General features: G+C 39.8%; 2 protein-coding genes across 2 annotated transcripts in view; one reads left to right on the top strand and one right to left on the bottom strand.

Moving 5' to 3' along the window:
• LOC109931765 (metalloproteinase inhibitor 3) overlaps nucleotides 1-16,393 on the top strand; it is a 31,428-nt gene extending 15,035 nt beyond the window's left edge. The window contains exons 2-5 of the mRNA XM_020531027.2: nucleotides 7,164-7,246; nucleotides 10,608-10,719; nucleotides 13,252-13,373; nucleotides 13,778-16,393. Coding sequence (XP_020386616.1) covers nucleotides 7,164-7,246; nucleotides 10,608-10,719; nucleotides 13,252-13,373; nucleotides 13,778-13,975 — 515 coding nt within the window. The 3' untranslated portion in view covers nucleotides 13,976-16,393. The remainder of the gene's footprint in view (nucleotides 1-7,163; nucleotides 7,247-10,607; nucleotides 10,720-13,251; nucleotides 13,374-13,777) is intronic.
• Nucleotides 1-17,481, bottom strand: part of LOC109931766 (synapsin-3-like) — a 201,409-nt gene that overhangs the window by 85,486 nt on the left and 98,442 nt on the right. The window lies entirely within an intron of this gene.

Here is a 17,481-nt window from a genome sequence, read left to right as displayed (position 1 = left end):
GGCTAATTAGATTGATATATGAAGCTCAGCTGCACTCTGAGGCATCCACTAGTTACTTGCTGCTAATCTGATTTAATGCATGTCAAAAAACTGCAGGGCTTTGACTGCAAGCATGAAAATCCTTTCTGGTGTTGCTCTGGAATGGAAATGAGATCAAGTGATAGAAACAGTAAAATTGTTTATTGCTTTAAATTTCACTGTTTACCTAGACTCGGGCACCAGCTAATGGAAAAAGGCCAAATTATTTAAAATTCAACTTTAGTGAAGGACATTGTGCTTATACACCCTTACCATATATAGTCTTTCAGCAAAAGCAGGCAAGTGAGGGAGAGAGAGCACAAGCACACGGAAGGAGCCAATAAAGGCAAATTGCAGATCAGATAAACAGCAGACATATTTTCAGTAGGGAGCTAATGGTGCTGTGTCCGCGTAACTCGATGAACCACAGGAAACCTTGCTTATTAGTGGAGAGGATGTAAATAAGCCTTAAAACACTTCTGAAAGTTTGTTCAACACCACTCAGCAGCATGAGGTTATAAAGCTTATTAGCCTTTGAAAGAATTAAATTTAGTAACAAGGCATTTGGCTCCGTTTCAATCTCTCAAAGGAATTAACAATGCAAATTTCACTCTGTACCAAAAAGACACTTTTGTTCCCAGCTTCCTTCTTTAACTACTGGTGCTCTGCAACTACCATACACTATTCTCCACTTTCTCCAACTGACAGGGGCATTCGTACTTTCCTCACAGAGATCTAGGGGCTGTTGCAAGGGTGTGCATTACTGAAATTGAATGCATATTGATGATGAAATCACTCAGACAAAATGTTTTGAGTGAACTGTACTCAGAAAATACAATGATGCAAGTGTATTCTGACTGGGGACAAAGAAACAAATAAGTTTTCCGTAGCCACTGAGATAAATAATTGCAGTAAAGTCTCTCAGTTCACGGGGCATATGTTCATGTGTAACCTCAAACAGTGATTTTCGCAAGCAGCAAGTGTGGCAGACTGGGTATGCTCACTATGAGCCAGTGTACACTTCCTACTTCAGGAAGAAAGTTTTCTAAACTGTATGGATTAGTGACGATTATACTGTCAATGGGTGAAAAGGTGTACAACAATTTTTGCTCAGATGAGCAAATTTGTGAAGAGTAGACACACAAACAGCAAGACTTGACAGAACAGTTTCACAGTTACATCAGTAAAGAAGTTAGATTAAGTCACATAGTTGAGAACAGTGGCTCAGAATAGAAGATGGATTAGTGGCTGGAAACAGCAACTCAAGAGGGAGAACGCAGCTGGGCTTGAAGTTACAATGGGAATTCTTCCTTGAGATGTCCTGGCTTCACTCCTCCTGTTCATCAGCTATTTTCTGTGTTTTATCCAAGTTCTCCCGTGACTTTTCATCAGCCCAGGAACGTTGGGCATTAGCCTGCATGATCAGAATTTTTGAAATTATATTGATTCTGTTGGAATCAGTTCAGACGTGACACAATGAGAGAAGAATGAGAGGTGATCTCATTAAAACATACAGGATCCTTAAGGGGCTCGACATGGTAAATGCTGAGAGGATGTTTCCCCTCATGGAAGAGTCCAGGACCAGGGGGCATAGTCTCAAAGGGGCTTCAATTCAATAAATACTGAGGTGAGGAGGAATTTCTTTCGAGCGTTGAGTGTCTCTGGAACTCCTTGCCACAGAGAGCTGTGGGGGTAGGATCCGAGTGTATATTTAAGACTAAGATAGATAGATTCTTGATCAGTACAGGAATCAAGGGTTATGGGGAAAGGGCAGGAAAAGGGACAAGAGGAACACTGGATCAGCCATGATCTTATAGAATGACAGAGCAGTCTTCAGGGGCTGAACAGCCTACTCCTGTTCCTATTTCTTATGGTTTTAAAAAGATTTTTAAAGATTAAAAGCAGTAAATTACTACAGAATAGCCTGTTAGACAAATTATAGCTTTGAGGAAACATTCAATAGTGTTAGAGAAATACAAGGTGGAATCTTATAGGGGCCTGAACAATGTGGGCTATGGAGAGGAACCTGACAGAATGACAGTGGAAATTATTGAGGCCTTTCTTGATGTCAGGAACAACTATTTGCATCTTCAAACAGAGTACCAGGTTTCAAGACAAGATTCTCGCTGGGCTACGGTTTATGCTTGTTATCAACTTCAATCACTGCAAATCTTGCCTCATTAATATGCAGCTTCCTAGCCTCTCATTGGCTGTGAGGAAACTAGATGTTGAAAATTCCCAGCATGCAAGTCTGAGCAGGGACCCGGTGACTTCAGCTCATGGCTGGCTCCCCTTGGCTACCATCTTGCAATAACGTCTGAGAGGACTCCCTGTCTGTGGACACTACTGTCCTCTTAGGAACCTTTTGGTACCTTTCTGATTCACCTACAGGATGCTTCTCTCTTTTCAAGCTGCACCAGCAATTGGCATTGAAATGCTGCTGTGCAGCAACAGACACCCAGCTCACAGACTGGTCCAGGCTACTCACTAACTTTGAGCCTACCTGGATGTTCACTGTATCCCTGCCTCGCCTCATTTTTCAGTGCTTTCCTTCCTCAGCCAGAGCTACCAGGATCATAGTACTTCTGCCTTGTCTTGCTATTTAACACAGACGTAAAGCCAGGTAGCTTACCATTGCTGTCAGCTAACCACAGTCAAATCAAGCCTTCAGTCATGGAATCCTGGCACAGGAAATCAAGGACAGCCTCCGATATCACTCCAGAGACTTGGGCACAGTTATTCAGCCACTCAGGACTGACGGGGTCCAGACTGCTCCTCAAACAAGTGAGAAGCTGAATGTTAGGCTGCCCACCACCCATCTTGGCTCTTTCTGCCTTAATGTAATTTCTTTTCCCCCTCAAATGGGAGAAAGAAGGGGAAAGAAGGAGATGGAAGCGGGTGTCACAACTGTTAATACTGGTTCAGGTGGGGGAGGAAAGGGAAAAGGTGTCCCAAGTGAGTAAATAGACAGGGCAGAAGGCATGAAAAGTTGATGGTGTTGAGATAGATTACAGCAAGAGAGGGAAGATATTGCAAACAGTGAAAGTGGTAGAGCTTGAGGCTTAGTTGGTGGTGCATGCAGTAGTAGAGAGAAGACTGTGAATCTCACTCTGGTGGAGTGGAGAAGGTCACTGACCTTCTTCCTACAGTGCTAGGCATTCCTCCAGATAGCTGAGACCGCACTGACCCAGATAGCAATCTCAGAGCAGGCTGGCAGAGTCAGGTGTTATGGTCTCCACTGCCAATCCTAGGGAAACAGGACAGCCCTCACTGAATCTACCAGGACCTCCAGGTCCATGTCCACAAAGCAATGAATCAAATTTCCTCTTCCCTGCCATATTTTGGCAAATATCAGTCCAGTTACCATGCAGGGCAGCTCTGGGCTGACAGTGTTTGTCTGGGTGCACATTGGCCTTTTAAAGATGGTGCTAGCACTAGGGCTAAGAGGCTATTATGGGATATCCAGCAGTGGCAAATTCTTCTGGGTAGAATAAGGCTATCATCAGATGAGCGTATCGGCAAAGCAGTAAGGTAGGGAGTTTTGGATGATATGGCAAGAAGTATCACTGGGCATCACAAACAGAAATCCCCCAGTAATGCAACAACATTGACACTTAACCAAAATATGACAAAATTCCACACCCAGAGTTAAAAAAAAAATGACAAGTAAAGGAGGTTCTGCAACATTGCTATTGTACAGAGAGTAGAATGGTTCAGTCATTCAATTTTATTCACTCTTGGAATATGGGCATCACTGGCCGGGCTAACATGCCCTTGTGAAGGTGATGATGGAGTTGCTTTCCTGAACCACCACAATCCATTTAGTGGAGGTACACTCACAAAGTCTTTAGGGAGGGAGTTTCAGGATTTTGATCCAGAATCAGTGAATATAAGCTTCAGAACAAAAGCACAGTTACTGAAAAGAGGCTCACAACAAGCCAACACAGAGAACAAACCAAACACCTTCATGCAAAAAACCAATGTCAGGACTGCAGAACAAGAAGAGATTGCATGCACAGATGAAGTCACACAAAAATGTTGTGTTTGCAAAAGTATAAGTGACTTCCCGAATATGTGCAGAGGAAGGCATTCATTTGCAATACAGAACTTGAGAGCTGCTAAAAGAGATATATTTTGAAAACGTTTTGCATCTTGGATTCACCAGACAATACACAATACCAATTCAAGAGGAAAACCAACCATTATACTGTATGAGGGGATGATGTTGATTGGTTGGCAATCTGATTAGTAGGCAGTTTGGTAGAGCTATTGTCATGGAGAATACACTAATTAATTATGATTGAAAATTAACTGGCAGGTTTTGTTAAAATGTTAAACCAGGTAGACTGACTCTGCCAGCAGTAGGGCTGAGAGGTCATTACGGGATATCCCAGCAGTGGCGAATATTTCTGGCATTGGCCTGAGAACTTAATCAGAAAATGGCTGTCATATATTTTGTTGAGTTGAAACAGGCACAACATGTGTACATCTTCTTTCTGTCTGCAAAGAACACGGCCCTGTGTATCAATAAATAGAACTTCCAGTACACTCAAGTACGCTACAGTGCAAGCTTGGAAATATTTTGTCAGCAGAATTTATCACACACAGGATTATCCAGCAAATGTTATCCAATTGTAGAATCGCATCAAATGTTGGACACTGTTGTGAAATTTGCAAGCGAGAGCTGGTTGGGTATGGTCGGTACTTTGCTTGTTGTGAATAGCTGAAGAAATATGCTGTTTGATACCATCTGCCAGTCTTTGGGACATACAGCCTACATACCCAACATCACACTGGCACTGAAACTCATAACACATTACACATTTGTGGAATAGGCAGAACATCTCTTTGGCTTGACAGTAACATCCTGTTAGTGACCACTGTGAGATTAAAAGACCCCAGATGATATTATAGGACCTAAGCTAGAAGACAAGAGTTTGTGAAGGAAATTTTGGACTTCAAATATGTTTTAGATTAAAAAAAAATAGATCAATAACAAGGTCCTGATCAGAACGGATTCATAAGAATGATTCTGAGGATGAGATTTTAGTTATCTGGATAAAATGGTGAAGCTGAGGCCTTAGATGAGGTTGAGAGAAGATGTGAACAGAACAGAACAGAATCCCTACAGCGTGGAAACGAGCCATTCAGCCCATCAGATATTCAAAATTGAGAGGGACCTGGACAGAACTGATAGAAAACTGCACCCGTTATGAATGAGTTGAAAAGCTGAGGGCACAGATTTAAAGTGATTGGCAAAAGAACCAGAACCAATATGAGGATTTTTTTTTTTGTTACAGACAAGTAGTTAGGATCCAGAATTCACTACTGTACCTCAGAGTGTGGTGATACAAATGAGGCCATAATGATCTGAACAGAATATATTTGCAGGGGACTATGAGGAAAAGGCAGCTCAGTGGGAAGAGCCAAGTTGTTCTCTTGGGCCTAGGATGAACACAGCAGCGGCCTCCTCCTGTGCTGTAACCGTTCTATCAAACTACAAAACTTTGTTCAGTCACCCTGACACCAAAATAATTTCTATTTGCTGCCAGAAGTAACACTGATCCTGAAGGAGCAGGGAAACTCTATCTTGAGCTGAACCTTTGCTCCCTGTTACAGTCATAGACTGTCATGTAAATGGCCAGAAATGTGCATTGTTGGACATTTCTGGTGAACAGTGTTAGAGCAGGTTTCAGTGCCAGCCATTTCTATATAATGAGCTTCTCGGATCCACTGCTGTTCTCTTTAGTCATCGTTAGAATTCTTGTCCATAAAAGTCAGATTGCCCCGAAATTGTTTTCAGAAGCTAAACCAGCTCCCTCCAAACAGATGAGAAACAAAGTGATTTACTGCCAGCGTTTTTCCACATTCTTGCCCCATCTGGTGTGCTGTCCCCTTGCTCCGTCATGCCGCTGTCAGGCTTAATTGCCGGTCGGCTGGCACGGAACAAAAGTCTGCTTGTGTTTGAGGATTGTAGACTAAACACTGGGACACTCCCAGCGGAAGTCACACCTCTTCCCTTGAAACAAAATGTACAGCTGAACTAAAGAACTCAAGGCACAAGGCTGCTGTTAAATTGGGCTGGTACTGATTTTTAAGCTCACCACACGTTTACTTGGCTCAAGGAGCCTGAAGCTTCCAGGACATAAAATTACAGGAAGACGGGGGAGGGTGAGGAAAGCGGAAGAATAAACAATGCAGGATAAACTAAACAACCTAAATTTATTAAATTGATTCAAAGCACAAGTGCGTCATGTGCACAGTGGGAGCTTTCCTATGAGAGAATACATGTCCTCAGTTTACAGTTACCTTCCAGCTTCCGGAGTAGCTTTGTAAATGCCTCCTGGCAAAGGACAGAGATGAACTTGTGGTAAATTATCCTTCATTCCCTTATTGTATTGTTTACTCCTCTCAAAGAGACAAATTCTGCTTCTGAAAAATGAAAAGTGAGAACACAAGTAGGCTATTCAGCCATTTCTGCCTACTCCAATACTCAATATAATCATGGCTGATTTTCCACTTTGACTCCACTATAATAAGAATAGTTATGTTTACAGAAGCAGTCAGTATGCCTCCTTTTCTCTGAGTGAGGCACTTCACACATGTAGTGAAATCAATTATATCATATCTTTAGCAAGTTGCCTCCTCCTAATTTTCTCTCCTCCTTCTCTGAAGGCGTTAACTTTTGGCTTTACTTCCTCAGCTGCAGGTAATCCTGCAGAATTTCTCCCATACGCACATCCTTCCTGTGTGAGCATATATTTAATGTTTATTTTAGAAGATTAGTAGCTATCCCAGGGGCCTGTTTTCACACAATACCGGTATATTTGAAACTGATCAGAATTGGAAATCCTATTTGATAGCCCACCCTGTCGGCCACAAATACTGTGACCTATTTTAGTTTCCTGGCTGAAATCAATTAACTGGAAACCTTCCCAGTTAGTTTCACACTGGACAACAAACTTAACAACAGAACCATCAGGGAGCTCTGACCACAGTTTCAACAAAAATATTGAGGATGTCGAGCATGTGCAATTTATAGGTTTTCCACTTGTAAGCAATCAGACTGATGAATATTTCTGTTAATTACTAAAATTCTACATTAAAACTGAATGACCTTGTATGATGCATTCATTGTCTTCCAGTGATCCGGGCAAAAGTGGTTGGGAAGAAACTGCTGAAGGATGGACCTTTTGGTACAATGCGCTACACCATCAAACAGATGAAGGTTAGTGACACCAAACTAGTCAATATTGTAAAGAATCTGAATGTATGTGATTCAACGATGCAATGCTATTTCAAATCCGGCAACTGAATTTGAATTGGGTATTGAGTGACACAATGAAACTTTCCTCTTTCTGGTTGTTGAAAGAGACCCGATTTCGATGAAGTCTTTATCCAGTTCTGAAAGTGAAAGTGAGCTTAAAGCTACCTGAAACAGTTCACAGAAATAGTTGGCATAGAAAACAGAATGGCTACATTTGGAGATACTAGCGGTGTTGGAATTACAGAATAGTGGTGGAGCAGAGTGGAGGTTGATTCACTTCGAATTTATTCACTTTGAATATACATGACCAAAGAGTACTTGACATTGATGTTGGGTGTAAAGATGTCAAGATGTTTGATTCCAACTAAAACATATCAGTCATCCTGAAGAGAACAAGATCATTTTTCTTCTAAATTCCTCTTTGAAAGGCTGACAATGATGGTTTTCATCATCCTGTGATAATAATGCAAGTCAGTTCATCAGCCGATATCTTGCCTCTTTCCATTTTAAAGAAAAGCCTCTCTGATAGTCAGCTGGCCTTAGCTAATGTTACACACTGAACATTATAGAGGAATTATAGAGATGGAGAGAGCCTGCATCTTATGTGACAGGGTATACAATGCATGAATGATTTGTTTTGCAATCTCATTGAGTAACAATGAACTTAGATGTGAGGGTGGAGTGGTGGAGAGGGAGGTGATGGTGTTAGGAGGAGCAGAAATGGGAAATATTGCTGCGGGGAAGGAAGCAGACGAGAATAACAATGTACTATGCAAACTACAAGATTGTAACATGGTGATCAAGAAAAATAAATAGTTTTCCAGAACAGACGTAAAGGCCAGTGGTAAAGCTAATGTCACTTGATAACCAATTTCCAGGCGTTGTGTGCAGTGGAAGCCATGACTTCTGTTCTCTCCCTGTTCCACCTCAATCCAATACATCATGTAACGCTGAAGCTACAATTGGGAATGTAGCCTAAATGAAACCATAGATATTAAGATTACAATCTTTCTTGTACCTATATCTGGATTAATGCTGTGATTAGGGCTGAAGCTTAAAGTTTTTGGTTGGTAGCAAACTTAGTTCACCTGCCAGGTTATTGATTAGTTGGCACTATTAACAAACCTTTCCATCAGTCTATTGGTGTTTGGCAGCTGGCTGAAGGATCAGTTATTGGCTAGGTTAAGATTTGCTAGCATTTTGGGAAAAGGATGTAGACAGGTAATTTTCCACATTGTTATGTACAGTCAAGGTATAATTGAAATAAAATGGAAACCAAGAAGATGGAGTTGTACAGTACCAAATGGGAGTGAATCATTCCGTTGCATTTCATTTAAGCTACAGAGGTGTAAGAGTTAACATTACACCAGCTGCAGGATACCAGAATTGTTCTCTTCAAGCCAGTGGTGACAGACCTTTAAAAATAGATCAAAGACATCTACTTGGAAGACCCCATCTTTTAACAGATGGCAGATACACATGGGGACAGTCAGATAAACAACAGCATTGTGAAATGCCTGGATGGCCTTTCCTGCCGCTTCCCCATCTGCTGGTAACATTTTTTGTGGACAGGTGTGTACTTAGCCTCACCGTGAGCTCAAGCATATGAATAACCTTTCTCTAGGGATTACTCTTTCATGCAAAATGAATTGAGAAAATTGAAGTAAAATATACTACCTTAACAGAAAGGATCGATTTCAATACCTTTAGGAAGTGCTAATGTCAATTTCTATAACAGAACCTAACACCATTTCTAAGCAGGTAATCTCCAAGGATTTAGTAATACCAGGCTCTGAAGTAATGTCTTTTAATGTTGAAATAGGATGCATGTTAAAAAATATCACGAGGGACTGGCATCTTTGTCCAGATTTACTTCCTCCAACAAACTCTTCTAAAGAGCTCAGATTACTTTTCAAGCTGATTTTCACTAAGCTTGTACTGTATTAGTTGCGACATCTGCCACATCATACTGTGGTTATGTAAATGTGATCTTTTTATTTCTTTCAAATAAAGTTTAAGTGAAGTAGCAAGTTTTAAATATAGTAGTACATTTTTAGCATCAGACCTTACGATGTCGTAGTGTATTTCTCATTTTATAAGCCTGGTAAAGTGACTTATTGCCAAGCCAAAGAAGAGCTGCTGAAAACCAACTCCTCCTTGTTATGATTTTATGCTCTCCAGACTTATTCTTCCCCTCCAATTAAAGTTTTATCAGAGTCTTTTCAAATAAATAAAACTCAATTTCAACAAATTTTTAACTATTTCGGATAACCTTTTCTTATGAAACTCAACTTGCCTCCTGTTTCTCATCTACATTCTGCCTCTTGGTGCCATTATCCAAAAATATATTAGTTTTCACACGGACACTGACAACACCCAGCTCTTTCCCCAGCAACAATCTGAAACTCAGTCAGTTTGTGATGTTAGATTTGATCCCAATGTGAGCCTCCAACTTCACATTTTCACAAACACTGAGATGAGCTATTTTCACCTCCATAACTTTGACTTTGCTTAGTCTTATCTAACCTGCTGAAATTCTCAACCATGCTTTCATCTCCTCCAGGTTCAACTATTCCAAAGCCGTCCTGGCCTTTGTAAACTTGAGGACATCCGAGAATCTGCTGCCTGTGTCCTAGTCCACAGCATTCCCCTCGCAGCCCTGTGTTCCCTGAACATGTTATTTCACAATCAAGCAAAATGATAATCTTAAAATTCTCCTCCATGTCCACCTCCTTTGCTCCTGCAGCTCCACAATCTCCTCCAACCACACAACCCTGAGATATCTGTACTGATGTGTATACTTGTACGTGACTACCTCACTTTTGTCTTTTTTAAGGCACTTCTTAAGTATACCACCCTGACCAAGTGTTTGGTTATCTGATCTACCATTTCCTGAAAGCTCCGTGGGATATTTTATTGCATTAATAGTGGAATATAAATGCAAGTCGTGCTGTGATATTTGAACTCAACTTTTATGAATAAAAAGCAAATCACCAAACAATTTTTGACTGAAGCGAAGACGCTGTGGATGCTGGAAAGCTGAAACAAACACAGAGAATGCTGGAGAAACTCAGCAGCTCTGGCAGCATCTGCGGAGACAGAAAGAGTTAATGTTTTGAAGTCCAGTATCACTTCTTCAGAACCTTCAGTTCTGAAAAAGAGTAATACCAGATTTGAAAAGTTAATTCTCTCTCTCTCCACTGATGCTATCAGACCTGATGAGTTTCTCCGGATTTTCAGTGTCTTACCACTATATTTACATTTTTTCATCAAGAAACTGACTGTCTGGATTGCAGTTGACAATGATTTCTCTCTTCCAAAGATGTACCGTGGTTTCAACAAAACGCACCATGTTCAGTATATCTATACGGAAGCTGCAGAGAGTCTGTGTGGTGTCCGGCTTCAGGTGAACAAGTTCCAGTATCTCATCACAGGTAATCGGCAAAGTTTACTAAAACTTACACTGTAACCATATACAGGGCATTTTGATTTTCAGAGCAATATTTGGTAGATATCCTTTATAAATTTGAAAACTGTTGATTCAGGCTTACCCATCATACATGAGACTGTGTCTGAGGATGCAGCAGATTGTATGAAAAATTTAACAGGGGATGCTGGAATGTGCTTTTCGATAAAGAACTTCTTTATTGGGGAAATCTAGGGGTCCAGTTTAATTTACAGGAACCTAACATTGTACCCAAGAGTTCAAAGCAGGGAGGATTTTTACCAAGTTGTAAATATTTATTTACTAAATGCACCGATAATAAGAGCTGCAAAAGACCAAACCTCATTCTGGTTTAATCTCCATTTTGGTCACCTTCAGCCTTTTTGATATCTATTTAGAAAGCTGTTGTATGCATATGAATTGTTAAATACTTAATGTAATGCAACATCATTTTCAAGTTTTAAAATAATTGTGATTACAATAAAAATGTACAAATAAATGAGATGAATAAATCATACAATCAAAAAGACTTTGACCCAGAGACGATGCAATAGGTTCAGATTTAAACAAACATGAACCTGGCACCCAACTTATATCCTTTTGCAAGACAGAAGACAGACCACTCGAAACAACTGAAATAACAAGACCATTGAAATCCCACAACAAGGCACTAGATCGATTGTCAGATGGCCTACAAAAATGGAAGTGAAACTAATTGGATAGCGATTTCAGAGTTGCCACAGTATTAAAGGCTAAATGAGCTCTTTCTATTGTATTTGATTATGTGAACAGGAGGTTCCAACACATCATTTGACCTTGGAAAAGATACAGAATTGATCATTAAAGATAACTCCAGGTATTAAGAATTCAATTTATATGGAAAGTCGACAGAAGATAGCCTTGATCTCTTATTTTCCGTAAAAAGTTCTTAAGGTGACACTCCATTTACATGATTGTAAAGGAAGTTTACAAAACTGATGTAGGTAAATTATTCACTGCAGGGTTCAATTATCATGGTTAAACATTGGAACATTGAGTAAGAAGGGAAATCAAGCAGACTCTTTTCGCACAACAATTGTGAACAAGTTGCTAGGAAATGTCACTAAAGCAGACGGTATAAATTGGTAATGAGATAATAATGTAAATAGTGTTTTGAGGAGAAAGGAATTTGGGAATAAGGCAAGGAGGGCAGTAGGTGAAAGTCAATTATAAATAAGAGTCATGTGTTAATCTGACCGGCCTTCCCCTTCAATGTGTTCTGATGAAGGTTTTGGCTCCCAGGTTGCACTGGCAGACAGGGATAGCTTCCTTTGTGATAACCCTCTGGAGTCATGCATCACATTTTCCATCATTACCAAGACTGGAAGAAAACACCATCTAATTGGCACTTAAGTATTGTCAGGACTGGCAGAAGCCATTGGAAAAATATTTAGAAAAAATTGGAAAGAATGCCACTGATTAGGAGTTGATTAATTTGTATTGACCCTTCTTACAGGAAGCAATAGAGGTTTGTGCAGCAGGAAACTACCTTCTCTCCATCCTCCCTCCCCAAAACCAGGACCCACAAAAGCATCAGGAAATTCCCTTCTTGACCTTTCACCACCCCCTCTCCAGGCCATTGCTCACTAGGTCAGCAAGGGCCTGGACAATGAGGTTACCAATGGGGGAAAGTGGAGATCCTGGAAGTGGCTTGGTCTGCAAAAGGGGGAACAGAAGCTACAAAAGGTGACAAAACTGTTTCAAACATTTCAACACATGAATACTCACTTATCTCGGAACAGGAAATCTGAAGTAAACAATTCCTTTCAAAGGAATATAGAATCTCTAAATTAAAGCTGCAGGAGTTCAGGAGCTACTATATGGGGAAAAAATGTAATAGATGTGATAATAATGAACACATTTTTATAATATGTCAGTTGTGTAGTTTAATGCTGAACAGGATTATTTCATTAAGAATTGTATTTGTGTTGTCACATCAGTTTTACAATGAATTATTTGAAATACAGTGACTGTGTTAAAGACAAACATCCAATCATTTAGCTTTGACTAGTCTGTAGAAACAGGGTTTCGAGTGATGGCTTTTTGAGCTGGGAAGTGTGTCAGCAGCTGTTTTTAAAAAAAATTCCTGTCTCTAACTTATGCCTGTTATCTCGTGCCAATTTGAATACTGTGGTATTTCGGAAATGAGTGGCTTACTCATGTGTTGTGGCTTTAAGTTTAATGGAGTGGTGATGATCATTGGAATCTGATGAATTCTAATTCTGTTTCTGTGCGAGCCCAAATCCCACCATCTATTGACACAAATACAGAAGGTATTGTTACTAAATGATTGCATCATCTTATAAAGAAGTTAAGTGAGACAGAAAAAGGAACACTTGAACACCAAATAATTGCCATAACAAAAAAATCAAAAAAGTAGCCTCTGAGAATCAGCTCTTGAAAATGAAAATAATGTTAAGCAATGATGGAAAATGTTAAAAGGAGCACATGCTTAAATTCCTTCTCTTTTAACCATAAACAGGAAGAGTTTATGATGGGAAAGTCTACACTGGAGTGTGTAATTTCATTGTGCCATGGGAGAGATTGACCCTGTCACAACGCAAGGGTCTTAATCATCGTTACCAGCACGGTTGTAATTGCAAGGTACAGACATTTTCATGAACACCGCATTTTGCTGCTGAACTACCCATCCAGTATAACATATTGACAACTGTGTGTCTGCTAATTGTGCTGGAGAATGGAGTAATAAGAAAGAAATAGTCACTCATATGGTGATAATTGGGAGGAATTAACTCATAAAAGGTAGTTGATTTAAGATGATTGAAGAATATTTGTGGTGACACAAAAAGAACCCAATGTTGCTAACTGCACATTTTCTGATATTAATCCAGTGCCCACATACTGTTTAGCTAAAATGCTTCTGTGTAATTATTACGCTTATTCCACATATGAGCATTCAGTGCAAGAGTTTGAAATAAACAGACCTGTAGACACTGTGTTCACTCTGAGAAATCTTACATTTCTCCATGTCATTCTTGTCTTTTCAGATCAAACCTTGTTATTACCTGCCATGTTTTGTGACAGCAAAGAATGAGTGCCTGTGGACCGATATGTTGTCTGACCAGGGATACATGGGGCACCAAGCTAAGCACTATGTATGCATCCGGCAAAAGGAAGGTTACTGCAGTTGGTACAGAGGTGCAGCACCCCCAGACAAAACCAGGATCAATGCCACAGACCCCTGAAAGGGAATGTCCTCTGTAAACATGCTGGCTAGCAAGGACGGCCATCTTGTGTGACACAGCCATGATGTAATGCCTGTCTATTCCCAGCATTAGCACATCCAACACAGACTTCTAAGCCATTTTCCTGTTTTCTCAGAATTATTCTTAGTTTGTCCAATGCATGGACCATTTGTCTCCATACCAATCAATCTTGCTTCAGACATGCTCCTTGCAGCAAAAAAATATATCAATGAGCTTTAGGTATATTTTACTATCAGTGTCCTGTGCCATATGCAAATGCTACTGCCCTTTATAAATGTGGCACACAGGTGGCTCAAAGGTTTCAGGCAAAGCTACTTTTTTGATTTTTTTTTCTCTAGAGAAGATGTTCAAATTCCAACGTTATTTGGTGTTAAAGAGATCACTTATTTGGCATTAGAATGCCTTTTTAAAATACATAATGGAATTTAAAATACATAACCGAACAGTGCTGTGAGGAAAATAAAAACCCTATAATCTGTCTGGTGTATGTCTGAAAGGCGATTTTCTCTATATGCTTGAAATCATTTGAGTTTTAGAAAAATTGCACTACACCCCTGTTTATGATCTGGAGAGTCAGTCTCAGCATCACTAAGCCCTTTGGAGAGAGACTGACTTGCTGCATTTATGTAACTGACAAAAGCTCCACTGTATAAACAGCAGAAAGCCACCTCCAGATTTTTGCTTTCTCTACTGCCAGTGGGATAAAGGAACATCAATATTGTCATTGGCTTGCTTACACTGTGGCGAGCAGGCAAAAGGAGGAGATCTGCTCTCCTGCCAGTGGATCTAAGTACCTTTTAGAGAAAAGTTGAGGTGCCATGCAATAAAAGGTACTAGTTTCCTATTTGTTTTGAAGAAAAGGGTGCAATTGTAGAAACCTGATGCTCAAACTATTGGCTAAGATTTCAATCCTATATAATAAAATTGTATAAGACTTTATAATGGCATTCTCTTCTCACATTCCACTTGATACTGGGTAGAATTTCAGTGGAAAATCTTTGAAGACCTACCACTGCTTCTCCATCCAATTTCTGATGCCCATCACCCAGACCACCAGTGCCACCACCTCTTTTCTCCTCGATGCATTTAATTGCCAACAGGAAAGTGGGGTCCAATGTCCCAAAGAATTTCCTGTCTTTCCACAGAACCTTTCTCGGGTCATCATGTTGTAGAATGCAGTGTATATCCACCAAGAGAGCAAAGATGTTTGAAAAACAAAATTGACAACCAACCTGCATTGATATGAAATCTTTAATGTAACATTCCCTAACTGCTTCAGCAGCAAAAGAAACAAAATAAGGGCTATGATAAATGCAATGTGCAAAATCACAACTTTTAAAACTTACTGGAGCTGTTACATAATGATAAAGCCCCTATGCTCACAAAGAATGTTCTGTGCCTGAGACAAAAAGGAGCATCTTTTTCTCATCTGTTGAACATTTCTACTGAACTATTTGTACCACCAGTTAGAAAGTACAGCAGTACCATCTGATGTGAGTAAACTAGGATGCTATAACTGTTTTGTGTCATACAATATAAATAACTGTTATCTGGCTTTGCAGAACCACAACCACAACCACCACCCCCACCCCACCCCACCCCACCCCACCATCCCCCCACCCCCCACCACCCCCCCACCACCGACACACACACACACACACACACAACCACTTTACCACTGATTATTAAATCCCAGACTGCTTCTTATATTTTACATTGGTGACAACATCAATCAATGGACATTCTGAAAGAAATCATCTATAAATTTGGAGCATGAATAAAACATGTACCTATATATAACTCTTTTCAAAAATGTACTGATTACTGACATAAGCTATATTTTATACAGTACACTTCTGTATGAGTGGGCATTTCATTCTTATGAATATATATAATTGCATTGAAAGTATTGTCATATGTGGATAATGTGCTTTTCAAAGCTGGATAAGTAACAGACAGAATATTGGTGGGGAACAAGGTAATTAAAAGCTCTTTTTAAAGATTGTTTCATTTGATTTATCTTTGTAAAATTAGTTGATTTCCGTGAGTTTGCCTGGTTTATGTAAATATCCGTGCACATGTCTACCTACAGTATAGATAGAGTGGGTTGTTTGTGTGTGTGTTTGTGTGTATCTGTGAGTCTATGAATCTATCTGCCCAATAACAGCATGATTTAATGGCTGAAGGAACTTCGAAAGAGGGAGAAACCAATTAAATGAAATAAACCTTTCTTGGAGGAATGGACTTATCCTGAAATTTACATTGTTTGCAGATTTTTGTGCAGTATTTGTGCATTTTATATTTCATGAATGTAAGTTCTTTAAAAAAAAAACTTTCCAATGTCACTTTTACAGTGTCTTCTAAACAGTAAAAATACTATTATTTCTATCACAGTAATTCAGTCTCTGCATCTCTTTTCCTCCTTTATTGACAATTTGTTCATTTAGTGAATTACTGTTCTCGAGGGGATGCCACTAAAAGTGAAGAATTACATTGCATTTTCACTCCTCTCCCCAAAAGAGACTAATATCTCCTTTGGTATTAGCAGACCAGGGTTGGAGGAGCAAAGATAATGACGGGGAATCCTGTGAGCATTTCACAAGGTGAAATTGGTCCTAGACCATGATGCTAATCAATCTTGGAATGTAAGTAGCAGGTTTCCCTAGATACAATATTTAATCTGGACTCCTGTAACTGTTGCAATGGAGGGAAGAGGCCAATCAACCTTTGCCACACTCACCACTGGTCTGGCATCATTCTGAACTGCATGTTTAATTCTCTGAATGGGGAATGGGGAATCGGCATGGTACTAAAATAATGTGATGTGTACATAAACCAAATATAATGATTTGAGCTGTATATGAAGATGAAGCAAAAAATGGAAGCTCTATACATATATCTGGAATAGTTAAATTATTCTTTCTCATTTATTAAACCTGTACAGAGGAGAAAAAAGATCGGACTAAAGTAGAATAGAAAATAGGAATGAGAATCCTTAAGAACAGCAAGTTCAGGACCAAGTATGTAGGAGCTGCTAGTAAGGACTTCTGCCTTGGATTACGAGCGTGGAAGTTATTCTAGGGCATATCTTTCAAGAAGTGATTCAGGAAATTCCTTATGTTCTGGCTTTTGGAATGGTAGAAGTCCACAGAGCTCTGGATTTGGATACTTCTCTTTCAGTGAATTCCACTGTCCTTCCACGACCCAAAGGTGTGCTTTACAATGAGTTTATTAAAGGACTGTTCCTACGTGAAATAACTAAGAACCTAAACGGACAAATAGTCTGGGATTAGCCTAAGCACAGAACTGAATTAAGTGATACTGCCTTTGGATAGACAGAATGTAAAGTACCATTTTGCAACGGGAAAATACACTCTTATGCTGTAGGGAATTTGATAAATCCAGAACCAGAGTTCTGTTCACTGGTCAATGTGAGTTCTCTGATCTTAGCCAGGGAAGCAGCTGAGGGGCACTCAGATTAGGGA

This window comes from Rhincodon typus, chromosome 18, assembly GCF_021869965.1.
Source record: "Rhincodon typus isolate 14 chromosome 18, sRhiTyp1.1, whole genome shotgun sequence".
NCBI classification, from domain to species: domain Eukaryota; kingdom Metazoa; phylum Chordata; class Chondrichthyes; order Orectolobiformes; family Rhincodontidae; genus Rhincodon; species Rhincodon typus.
Note: the sequence above shows the minus strand (reverse complement) of the source record. Positions and strands in the feature narration are given on the sequence as shown.